The following is a 12,282-nucleotide window of genomic DNA, read 5'->3' as shown; positions in this document are numbered from 1 at the left end:
AGGAGAGGAGAGGAGAGGAGAGGAGAGGAGAGGAGAGGAGAGGAGAGAGAGGTGGGGGGAGGGAGAGAAACAAGTGCTCTTAACTGGTTAAGCCATCTTTCCAGCCTCTGGCCTACTCAGTCCTCCTGCCTCAACCTCTCTAGTATTACAAATGTGTGCAAACAAAAAAACCTTTCAGTACTTGGCACTGAACTCAGGTCTCAAGTATACCACTGGGTTACACCCACTCTTGTTTGTTCTTTATATTTGAAGACAGTATCCAGTTTGAATTCATTCTGTAATCCAAGCAGACCTAGAATTTACAATCCTACTGTCTCAGCCTCCAGAGTAGCTAGGATTACAGACCTGTACCCCCAGGTCTGACATAAATGTTAATTAAATACCTATTCTATGAAATAACTTGCTAAGGGTATAAATCTCACCAATCTATAGTAACTTTTCCCAGCATACGACCAACCATGACCAATTGTGGCTATGTCATCAATTAAATAAGCACAAAATAAATTGAGACCCAATGTAGTACAGTTGATCCTATTTTCCTAGGTACATTTTAAAATATCATACTGGCAGGATTAGATATTTTAGTCTCAATGTTTGTGAAATAGAGTGTTTACCACCTTTCCAAAAGCTGCTACTTGACCCAGCAAGGTGGCTTAGTGGGAAAAGGAGCTGTCAGCTTAGGTCCCTCATGGTGGAAGGAGGACTGCCTCCCTTAGATTGTTCTCTGCCTTTACACGTGTACCCACATGCACACAAAACAAGAAAATGCAAAATACATACATACATACATACATACATACATACATACATACATACATACATAATGGGATAGGCTCGGGTGCAGTTCCAGCTAATCAGGTGGATGAAGCCAGAAGACTGCTTGACCCTAGGAGTTTGAAGCCAGCCTGAGCTAAACACTGTGAGTTAGTCTATTGTTGCGATTAAGGCAATCAAACCCCTGGCCTTAAGGGAAGGCAGACGCAAGAGGATCTCTAACCCTGTCGTCATAGTGAGCTCCAGATCAGCCAAGGGTACATCGTAAGACCCTGTCTCCAAAAAGAAGAGAGATTGGGGCAGGAAGGGAGAGCGGGGGCCGGGGGGGGGGGGAGAGACAGAGACCCAATACTTAGAAGGCAGAGGCAAGCTGATGTGAATCAGAGACCAGCATCGGTTGACACAGTGAGACACCCTGATTCAATAAACAAAACAAACCCGAACCTTGAACATGCTTGAAAAGTGCTTTACAGCTGAGCCACAGCCTTTGTGGTTAATTACTTTGCATAAAATATGATCCACAGCTGGGCATGCCTATAATCCCAGCACTCTGTAGGATAAGGTAGGAGAATCGGAAGTCCAAGGCTTTATCCTCTACTACATAGTGAATTCAAGCCCAGACTGGGCTACATAGGATCCTATCTCACAAAACCAAGACCCTGTCCCCTTAAAACGTGGTTCCTGCTGTTCCTAGTTTGTAATGTGCGAGGTGAAAAAGATAAATGGAAAAGTTAGTTGCTAGTCTTATAGGAAGTGATTTAGTTGTCGGCTTCCTTATTATTTTATACTGGGGCTTGACTCTGGTACGATCTACCAACTAGGCTATGTCTTCCAGCCCTAAGTTTCTTACCCGAACTGTACGTAACAAGTTCGAGGCATCGGTAACAATTCTTCGCTTTTCCCACAGAAGAGACTAGGACCTGCCCTGGAATCCTCCTTTGATGCACATTTCCCAGTTACGTCAGATTTTCCTGAACTCTCTCCTGGCTTGAGAGAGTTTTCGGCTTAGGGACTGCCAAAACAAAACCGACCAAATAAAACCACTGGCAAGCTTCCAACCTCTTGCCTCAGGATTTTCTTAGAAGAAACTGCGCGTGGGACCACAGCTGCTGGACGCCCAACGCTCCGCGCCGCAGCGCGCCTGCGTATCGGAGCCCCTTTGTTGCTCGGGCGCTGGGATCGGGCCGCGCCTGCGTGCTGAGTCCGCACGAACAAGTGCGCTGCGCCGAGGGCACCGGGTGAGGGCGAGCAGACCTCGAGCAGCCGCCGGCGCCGCGGCCGTTGCCACCATCGCTGCACAGCCGGGGTCTCAGGCCCAGAAGGCGGTGACTGAGGATGTCGTCCACCGCGGCTTTTTGCCTTCTCTCTACTCTGGGGGGGTATTTGGTCACCTCGTTCTTGTTGCTTAAATACCCAGCGTTGCTGCACCAGAGAAAGAAACAGCGATTCCTCAGTAGGCACATCTCTCACCGCGGAGGTGAGATGGGTCCCCAGAACCGGATGGCGGGGATGGGGAAGGCTTCCTAGCAGGAGGTAGAAGGTGGGGATTCTGGAGAGGCTGAAGAAGAATGGGCTCCTGGAACTGGAGTGCTTCCTCAGATGAGTCGTCCGGAGGGGAGGGAAGGAAAGGGGTCTAGTGTCCCAGTCCTGGTAGGCGTCTCTGGAGAGCTCGGGTGGCAGGGCTTCTGTGAGGAGGGGAAGCGCAGGATGAGAGACAGAAGTGGGGCGTCCCTTGGCCGATGGAATGATGATCTGGAGGTCCCTTCTTGGCAGCCTGGCACAAAGCCAGTGCAGATCCAAGAGACACCCGCAGGGGGAAGTAGGAACAGACTGCTTGGAATAGGCTAGTGGTGAGTCCGTGGGGAAGAGCTTGGGCTCAGGCAGAGCTGAGGATCTGCGAGTACCTGGAGCGAGTTGAGGAGTCTGCGATGCCTGGTGACCTGGCCCTGCTCCACGCATTTGTAATTAAGCTCTGGAGAGAAACGACTACTAACCAGAGACGTTTTCCAAGGTCATCTGAGCTTGGACTGTAGTGGAACAGGGAACTTGGAGGGTTCTGATTCTGAGGACTCCAAACCTAGCACCTGCGGTTTTTTTGTTGTTGTTTATTTTGATTTTTGAACAGGACTTTTTTTTATTTTACCCCAGCAATGGTTGGTGGGCTTCTAACAGACTAAAATATAATTTCGCTTATGATCAGTCACTATTATTTTTTAAGTTTCTCTTGCAAAAGTATATTGCTATAAGGGTTGAAAGGAGTCCAGTCTGCCTTCTGATTTCCTAAAACAGGCCACGTCTTTGCTTCTTCGTTGCCGTTTAATAATGCGGCTTCATTACATTTCAATCTTAAGGTATAAAATATGAAAATTTTCGGTCACTTTAAACCAAAATTTTCACTTTAAAATTTTCTTTAGGGTGAATATGGCACCAGGTTAAAATTGCTTGAAATGGCCGGGCGATGGTGGCGCACGCCTTTAATCCCAGCACTTGGGAGACAGAGACAGGCGGATTTTTGAGTTCGAGGCCAGCCTGGTCTACAGAGTGAGTTCCAGGACAGCCAGGGCTAGACAGAGAAATCCTGTCTTGAAAAACCGAAAAAAAAAAAATTGCTTGAAATATGCAGTTCACTGGTAAACTCTATAGTCTAAAATGAAGGAATACCATAATGATTTTGGGTTTTAGATTTTTCAAAGATGAGGTCTTGCCATGGCATGCTGGCTGTTCTGCAAGTCACTATGTAGACCAGGCTGGTCGAGAACGCTGCTCCTGCCTTCCCAGCACTGGGACAACTGTGCTGGGACTATGACTTCTATTATGACAAACATGTCGTAGAAATAAATACATTATCATTCTCTCATATAATTTTATCAGTTCAAAGCAGTTTTCCACTTTTTGTTGTTGTTGTTTTGTTTGGTTTTTTCGATACAGGGTTTCTCTGTGTAGCCCTGGCTGTCCTGGAACTCACTCTGTAGACCAGGCTAGCCTCAAACTCTCGAACTCAGAAATCTGCCTGCCTCTGCCTCCCAAGTGCTGGGATTAAAGATGTGTGCCACCACTGCCCGGCCCCACTTTTTTTTTTTAAAGATTTATTTATTTATTATATATGAATACACTGTAGCTGTCTTCAGACACACCAGAAGAGGGCATCAGATCTCACTACAGATGGTTGTGAGCCACCATGTGGTTGCTGGGATTTGAACTCAGGACCCCTGGAATAGCAGTCAGTGCTCTTAACCACTGAGCCATCTCTCCAGCCCCGAACCTCCCAGTTTTAAAGCCCTCCAGAGGTTTCCCACTTTTTGATTGATTGTTTTTCTTTTGAGACAGAGTTTCTCTGTGTGGCCCTGACTGTCCGGGGACTCACTCTGTAGACCAGGCTGGCCAAAAATTCAAAGATCTCCCTGCTTCTGCCTCCCAAGTGCTGGGATTAAAAGCTTTCTCTACCATGCCCAGCTGCTGGTGATTAATCTGTCTGTGTATAGGTGTGTGGTGTGTTGGCCTGTGAGTATAGGCACATTCATGCTACAGAGCATGTGTTGAGGTCAGAGGACAGTATCACATGTTGGTCCTTGTGTTTCACTGTGTTTGAAATGGCTGGATTCACCAGTAAGCTTGAGTTGGGGCTTGGGGATTCTCCTATCTGACCTCCCACCTACCAGTAGGGGCACTGGGATTACAAACCAGATGCTGGTTCTACTACTTCTGGCTCCCGCACAGATTCTGGGGATCTAAACCAAATGATTTACCTACTGTGCTATCTATCCAGTCCAGCCCTTGCCATTTTTATTGTTGAGGTGTTTGTTTTGTTTTTGTTTTGTTTTTTGTTTTGTGGTCTGCTTTTTGTTTGTTGTGTTTTGTTTTTAAAGTAGTCTTACTTACCATGTAGTCCAGGCTGGCTCTGAACAGAACAGCCTTAGTTTGAGATGCTCCTGCCTCAGGCTCCCTGAGTGCTGTCATTGCAGGTATTTGTCTCCATCAGTCTTCCCTTTGAAGATTGTTCTTTTGTGGCTGAAACATGTCATATTATTTTTGCACTGGTTATATAAAAACACACTAACACACTGTATGTCATCATGTATATGAGAATGTTAATGAGCCAGGCAGTGGTGGCGCACACCTGTAATCCCAGCACTTGGGAGGCAGAGGCAGGCAGATTTCTGAGTTCGAGGCCAGCTCGGTCTACAGAGTGAGTTCCAGGACAGCCAGGGCTACACAGAGAAACCCTGTCTCGAAAAATCAAAAAAAAAAAAAAAAGAAAAGAAAAAGAGAGAATGTTAATGATAGTGTAGTGGTGGCCAGATAATAACTCCAGTGTTGACTCAGACAGAGCACCTGAAGGATTATTCTAGAAGAGGCTGGACAAATACTGCTGGCCTTCAGCAGCATATAAATCTAGATCACGGCCTGAGAGATGGACAGAGGCTGCTGTCAGTTCAGGCAACTTGAATTCAGTCAGAGGGACCCCACATGGATGGAGAGGAGGGCTGACCCCTGCAACTTGTCTGACTTTCATGCACCTCTGTGCACACACACAAAATAATAAATGTTTTTTTTAAATCCTATGTAAGGATGCAAAATGCAAAGTTTCCTTTTCTTACCCTATCAAAGATGAACTGACCCCAAACAATTAGGAAACACTACATAAAGGAGGGAAAGTGAATATAAACTGAAGACGTAGGGACCTGGGAGATCATCACTCAGTTGGTAAGAGGACCTGAATTTGATTCCCAGAACCTGTGTAAAAGATGCTGAGTGCAATGGTATGCTCACATAGTTTCAGTGCTGGTGAGGTAGGGGCAGACATGTCCCTGGGGCTCTGGCCAGCTAACATAGTCTGTGTGGTGACTTTAAGGCCAGTGAGATAGATAATCCATCTTTAAAAAAAAAAAAGTGTTAGTACTTTAGAAATGACACCCAAGGTTTTCCTCTGCAGACAAATGCCCACCCATACACATACAATAAAAGTATACAGTGAGACAATAAATAAAATTGACAGAAGCAATTGAGAGTATAGGCAGGAATATCAGGAGTTCAAGGTCATCCTTGACTGCATAGTGAGTTGGAAGCCACTCTGTGGTACAGAGCAATAATTGGTAAGATGGCTCAGTAGGTGAGGGTGTCAACTGACAATCTGAATCTGACCCCTGGGATTCACTCCTCCTCCTCTTCTTCCTCTTCCTCTTCTTCTTCCTCCTCTTTCTTCTCTTCCTCTTCCTCCTCCTCCTCCTCCTCTTCCTCCCCCTTCTTCTTCTTCTTCTGGTTTTTCGAGGCATGATTTCTCCGTGTGGCCCTGGCTGTCCTGGAACTTGCTCTGTAGACCAGATTGGCCTTGAACTTAGAGACTCAGAGATCTGCCTGTCTCTACCTTATGAATACTGGGACTAAAAGCATGTGTTACCACTGCCTGGTGAGAAAAGGAAACTTTTTAAAATTGTTTATTTATTTTATGCATATGAATAGGCTGTCATTCTCTTCAGACACACCAAAACAGGGCATCAGATCCCAATTACAGATGGTTCTGAGCCACCATGTGGTTGCTTGGAATTGAACTCAGGACCTCTGCAAGAGCAGTTAGTGCTCTTAACCACTGAGCCATCTCTCCAGCCTCAAGAGGAAATCTTAATTGAGAAAATGCCTGCATCAGATTGCCAGTAGGCAAGTCTGTGGGGCATTTTCTTGACTAAGGATTGACACAGGAGGGCCCAGCCCATTGTGGGCAGTGCCACCCCTGGACAAGTGGTCCCAGATAGTATGAGAAAGCAGGCTAAGCAAGCTTTAAGGGGCAAGTCAGTAAGCAGTCAGTGCTCCTCCATGGCTTCTGCTTCAGGTTCCTGGCCTACTTGAATTCCTGCCCCTCCTCCTTCAGTGATGGCATGTACTACCACCTGACTTTCAAGAAATAATGTGTAATAAAAATATTGAGGAGCTCAGGAAATGATACTTGCCTAACATGCATGAAGTCCCAAGTTCCATCGCCAGAGTCATATAAGCCAGGTATGATAGCACACGCTGTAATTCCAGCACTGACACATGAGGACACAGAATTTCAAAGTCATCCTGAGGTACATAGTGAGTTCAGGTTCAAGACTCTGACCAGAAAACACAGAAAAAAATCTTTTTGCTTGTACGTAGACTTGTTTAATTGTAGATCTGAAAACTGTAGTTACTTATTGGGAGAAACAAAAAAAATTAATTAGGCTGTTTCTGTGAGTCACATTTGAGAGAAAGTGAATTCTAGCAGGTTCACAGGGGAAGCCTTAGCACTAAATAATTCCTTGGGGAGGAACACTGTTTCTTAATTAGTCCCTCAGTTACCCTGCAGGCTTCACCATGAGTGTAATCTCGGGCATAGCCCTGGTACAGTTTACCTCCTAACTTTACAGCAGACAAGAATATGGAAGCCGTTTACCTATACAAGGGACTATCTGAATAGCAGTATAGCAACATAAAAATCTGCGGCCTAGTGCAAGGTAAGAAGGCAGGCTCACAAAGCCTGTTTCTGTGGCTCTAGCTAACGATTTGTTTTGGGTGGCAGTTTGTTTTGTTTTGGAGATGAGATCTCACTATGCAGTAGTCTGGGCTAGCCTCAAACTCACAATTCTCCCTTGGCTTTATAAAGCTGGGATTGCAGTCACGAACCACCAAGCCATGTGCTGACCATTAAAGTCCTTAGGGAAACTTAATTAACTCACAGGATGGCTGTGAAGATTTTCATGAGATACTGAGTGCTAAATGTCCTGTCTGCACAGCCCCTCCTGCATACTGCAAGCCTCCTACCCCAACCCACATCTCCAGGCCTCTTGACCACCTATGCAGTATTGGTGATAGCTAATCAATTTAGTCAGTTAATAAAGTTTTAAAGTTAATACATGGAAGGCAAGGGCAGGAAGATCCCTATGAGTTAGAGATCAGCCAGAAATATATATTAAGACCCTGCCTTAAAAAAAGGGGGGGGGGGGGAGGGAGGAAGATGTTGGGATACCTAACACAGACACACACACACACACACACACACACACACACACACACACGCCCCAGCACTCTGTTATCTGAAATATCTAAAAATGGAAACAAGCTAAATGTGGATGTGATAAATCAAAGTGTAGTTATATAAAGAAGGCTATCATAAGACATTTTTAAATGGCATATGTCCATTAAGGAAATTGCCCACCATTTTTACATTTAAAAAAGCAAATTATAGCCAGGCATGGTGGTGAACATCTTTGATCCCAGCACTCAGGAGATAGAGGCAGGCAGATTTCTATAAATTCAAGGCTAGCTTAGTCTACATAGTGAGCTCTAGGACAGCCAGGGCTATGTAGAGAGACCCTTGTAAGGGTCTGAAAATTGCTGAAGGAAGTCCCCAGGCTCAGATAGTATGCAAAGACAATGAACATTTATTCTGCAGAAACAACCAGCATTTGGGGGTCAGCCATTCTTTAAACTGGCAGCCCCAGACAAACGTGCACAGGCCTTTTTATAGGGAACAAGGGGAACACTCTAGAAGGATTAGGTAATCTAAAATTTCATTGGTGGGCGCTAGGAGTCATGGGTAGTCAGTGGTCTGCCTTCCTATGTCATGAGTGTTTAACCATAGGATGAGCTAGGGCTGCCCTTTGGGAGGGGGTTTTATGACCTTGTTTCTGGATTCTATGGTCCGATCCTGGAGCTGGTGCCTTAAGGCCTTCTTTTTGAAATCAGGCCTGGTACTTAAATGGAGACAGATGGGGTTTATGTGGTCCTTTCACCCTGTCTGGAAAAAAATTAAATTAATAAATAAAAACAAAAACTATAAAGCCACTTGTAATGGCATATGCCTGTGGTCCCAGCACTCAAGAGGTGAAAGCAAGAGGCCTGGGAGCCATAGGTCATCTTTGGTTACATAGTAGGTTGAGCCCCAGTGCAATAGATGGACAACCTGGGTTTGGTGGTACACACTTTAATCCCAGCACTCCAGGAGTCAGAGGAGGCGGGTCTCTAAGTTTAAATCTATCCTGGTCTACACAGTGAGTTCTAGGCCAGCCAGGGCTACATAGTGAGACCCTATCTCAAACAACAACAACAAAACAATATAGTGTGGTGTGCACAGCTCTAATCCCAGCACTCAGGAGTCAGAAGCAGGATGAGTTCTGGAATTTAAAGCATATGCTACTACACTTGGCAATTGGCCTTTTTATGTATAAGGAAGATTGTGTGGTATTTGTGCGTATCTTTCTGTGACTGGCTTATTGCTCTTAATATATTCTCCAAACTCATCAATTCCTCTCTAATGGAAGCACTTTACCCCTCCCCCTGTATGTTTATACACAGATAGCTGTTCAAGATACAGGACATTTCTAGATAGCTGGCACAATGGCTCAGCAGTAAAGGCACCTGTTCCCAGTTCTGACCACCTGGATTTAATTTCTGGAACACACATGGTTGAAGGGAAAACTAGACTGCATACATGTCCATACAGGTATACACACACACACACACACACACACACACACACACTGATGTAGTAAAAAGTTTGGTTTTTTTATTTGTTTGGTTGTTTGGTTATTGGTTTGGTTTTTGAGGCAGGGTCTCTCCATGAAGTCCTGGCTATCCTGGACCTCACTATGTAGACCAGGCTGTACTCAAACACTGTATTTCTACCTCCTGAGCACTGGGATTACAGGAGTGTGCCACCATGCCTGGCCCTAAATGTAATAAAAAAAATTGCTAGAATATTTCTAGAACTTCATAAATCTCTAGTTAGCTGAGTAGTGTTGGTGTATCTTTAACTCTTCACCCAGGAGACAGGAGTACTTAGAGTTTGAGTCCAAACTGGGCTACATAGAGATCTTATCAAAAATGCCCTTGTTTCCCTTCCCAGTTTGTCACCCTTTGTCCCCAAAAGTAATCTTGACTCTTCTGGCATCTTCAAAGTGTGGTCTGTGACTTCTGGGTGTCCCATATACTCTTACATCAGTCTGCAAGGTCGAGCCTGTGTTCATAAGACGCTGTTTACCTTTTCCCTGTGGTATGTCTTCACCAGCATTGGCGGATCTGTCTGGGTATGCAGCTCAGTGCTGCTGTACATGCCTTGCTTATTTGGGTTCAATCCCATCTACCTCCCTCCCAACTTAAAAAGCACCAGTGGTTAAAGTGTCTACTGCCATAACATGAGTCAAAGTTATGTATTAAAGATTTATTTTATGTATATAGATGCTCTATCTGCATGTACACCTGCATGCCAGAAGAGGGCATCGGACCCCATCGTAGATGGTTATGAGCCACCATACGTCTGCTGGGAATTGAACTCAGGATCCCTAGAAAAGCAGCCAGCACTCTTAACTACTGAGCCATCTCTCCAGTCCTGTAACCACCGTTTTTAAAAGTCTGTATCACCTATGGATTTTCTTATTTATGGATATGGTAGCTCATGCATGCTAAGGCAGGTGGATTACTAAGAATTTGAGTGCCAGCCTAGGCTACTTTGTGAGTTTCAGGCTAGCCTGGGCTATAGAATAAACTCCTATCTCCTCTTTTTCCTGTCGTTGTTGTTGAGAGACAGTTTCTCTGTGTAGCCCTGGTTGTTCTGGAACTCTCTTTGTAGAACAAACTGGCCTCTGATTCACAGAGATCCACATGCCTCTTCCCTCCTGAGTGCTGGGTTTAAAACTGCACTACCATGCCTAATTAAAACCCTATCTCTTGGGCTGGTGAGATGGCTCAGTGGTTAAGAGCACTGACTGCTCTTCCAGAGGTCACGAGTTCAAATCCCAGCAACCACATGGTGGCTCACAACCATCTGCAATGAGATCTGATGCCCTCTTGTGGGGTGTCTGAAGACAGCTACAGTGTACTTATAATAAATAAATAAATAAAGTTTAAAAAAAAATATAAAAAAATAAAAAAAATTAAAAAAAACCCTATCTCAAAATAAATAAAACAAAACAGTGATTAAAAACCGTCAAACCTGAAAATTGGGGCTGGAGAGATGGCCCTGAGGGTAAAAGTGCTTGCTGGGCAAGGGTAAGAATGTAAGTCTGAATCCCCAGAAGCATAGAAAAGCCAGATGTGTAGACATAGAGTGTGTCTGTGATTCTCAAGCTCCCTGGAGGAGATGAGAGGCAGAGCTGGGCGCTCCAGGACCAGCTAGCCTGCTGTAAGCAGTGGGGAACAACAGACAGCCCTATGCCGAGGCATGCAGTCTCCCTTACAGACACACAAACACGCACACAGACATATGTGTGTGCTTGCAAATACAACCCCTGAAAATTACCGAGTGTGGTGTAACCACAGAACGTGGAAGGTGGAGACAGGAGAATCAGTTAAATATATCCTCTATTACATAGGAGTTTCAGGCCAACCTGAACTACGTGAGAACGTCTTTTAAAACAAGGGGGAAGATCCTGAGAGTTCCAAGGACAATGTGATAGAAATCCAAGTGTGGCGGAGCTGGCTTTCTGGGTCTTGTGGCCATTCACATGCTAAGCTGGCATTTGCCAGCTTTGACACCCTGAACTTCCCGTGGCTCTCACCTGCTCGGTATAAATTCGTCATGGCATTTCTGTTCAATCTCTCAACTCTCCTCTGCAGCAGCAGCTTTCTCCTGTGGCTCTCCCTGTAGCATTTCCCAGGCTCCTCCCCGTGCCTTTCAAATGAGCTGTCCACTGTAAGCTCTTCGGAGCTGCTCTCTGAAAGGCCACTTGACCTGAGAAGATTTCGCATGTTAAGATTTTGGTGACATTTGGATTTGCAGAATCTGAACACCTTGCATTGCCTGGGGTAGACGGGCTCTGAGTAGAAATGAGGCCTCTCAGCCTGCATTGTGACCCTGTGGAATCTTTATAGTTTCTTATGATGCTAATAGCCCTTATTAGCACGCCAGCAATTGAAGAATCATTTATCCTAAAATGGATCCTGAAATAAACTGCTTTAAAAATTAGACATCAAAAATCTCAAAGAGGGAACTTTGAAGTTGTTTTAAGTATGCCCATGATCCAGGTGGAGATAAAAGAAGCTCAGATGAAGGAAAGAATTTTGGATTGAAGTGACAACTGAAATTAAATAGCCACTCATTTAAAGAGAGCTAGCTTTGTTTGTTTGTTTGTTTGCTTGCTTTTAAAGGCTATATGCTGTAGCCCAGGCTGGCTTCCAACTCCTGGACTTTGTCTTTGCCTTCCAAATTCTGGACCTATAGACATGGGTTACCATGCCTAGTTTATGGTACCATAGAGTACTGGAGCTTGAATCTAGGACTTTATACAAGTTAGGCAATCTGTTAACTGAGCTGTAATCCCCAGCCTCCCACTCCCCACAAAGAGGGTTCTGTAGGAATATCAGTGACCTCCATGGACAGTGAAGGAACTGTCACCTGAAACCCCTTAAATACATATTTGTTGATTTAAAAAAAAAACATGAAAAACAGGATTCTCCCCACCTTACTTATTACACACAAACACATACAGACACACACACACACACACACAGAGAGAGAGAGAGAGAGAGAGAGAGAGAGAGAGAGAGAGAGAGAGA

General features: G+C 45.0%; 1 protein-coding gene across 1 annotated transcript in view; it reads left to right on the top strand.

The window, feature by feature from the left end:
* The first annotated feature begins 1,949 nt into the window (after positions 1-1,949).
* The window catches only part of Gdpd1 (glycerophosphodiester phosphodiesterase domain containing 1), a 38,564-nt gene continuing 28,231 nt past the window's right edge, over positions 1,950-12,282 (top strand). Inside the window, exon 1 of the mRNA XM_028772405.1 lies at positions 1,950-2,251. Coding sequence (XP_028628238.1) covers positions 2,110-2,251 — 142 coding nt within the window. The 5' untranslated portion in view covers positions 1,950-2,109. The remainder of the gene's footprint in view (positions 2,252-12,282) is intronic.

Source organism: Grammomys surdaster, unplaced genomic scaffold (genome assembly GCF_004785775.1).
Source record: "Grammomys surdaster isolate TR1022 unplaced genomic scaffold, NIH_TR_1.0 213, whole genome shotgun sequence".
In the NCBI taxonomy this organism is placed as follows: Eukaryota; Metazoa; Chordata; class Mammalia; order Rodentia; family Muridae; genus Grammomys; species Grammomys surdaster.
The sequence above is the reverse complement of the archived record's forward strand: the minus strand, read 5'-3'. Positions and strand labels throughout refer to the sequence as shown.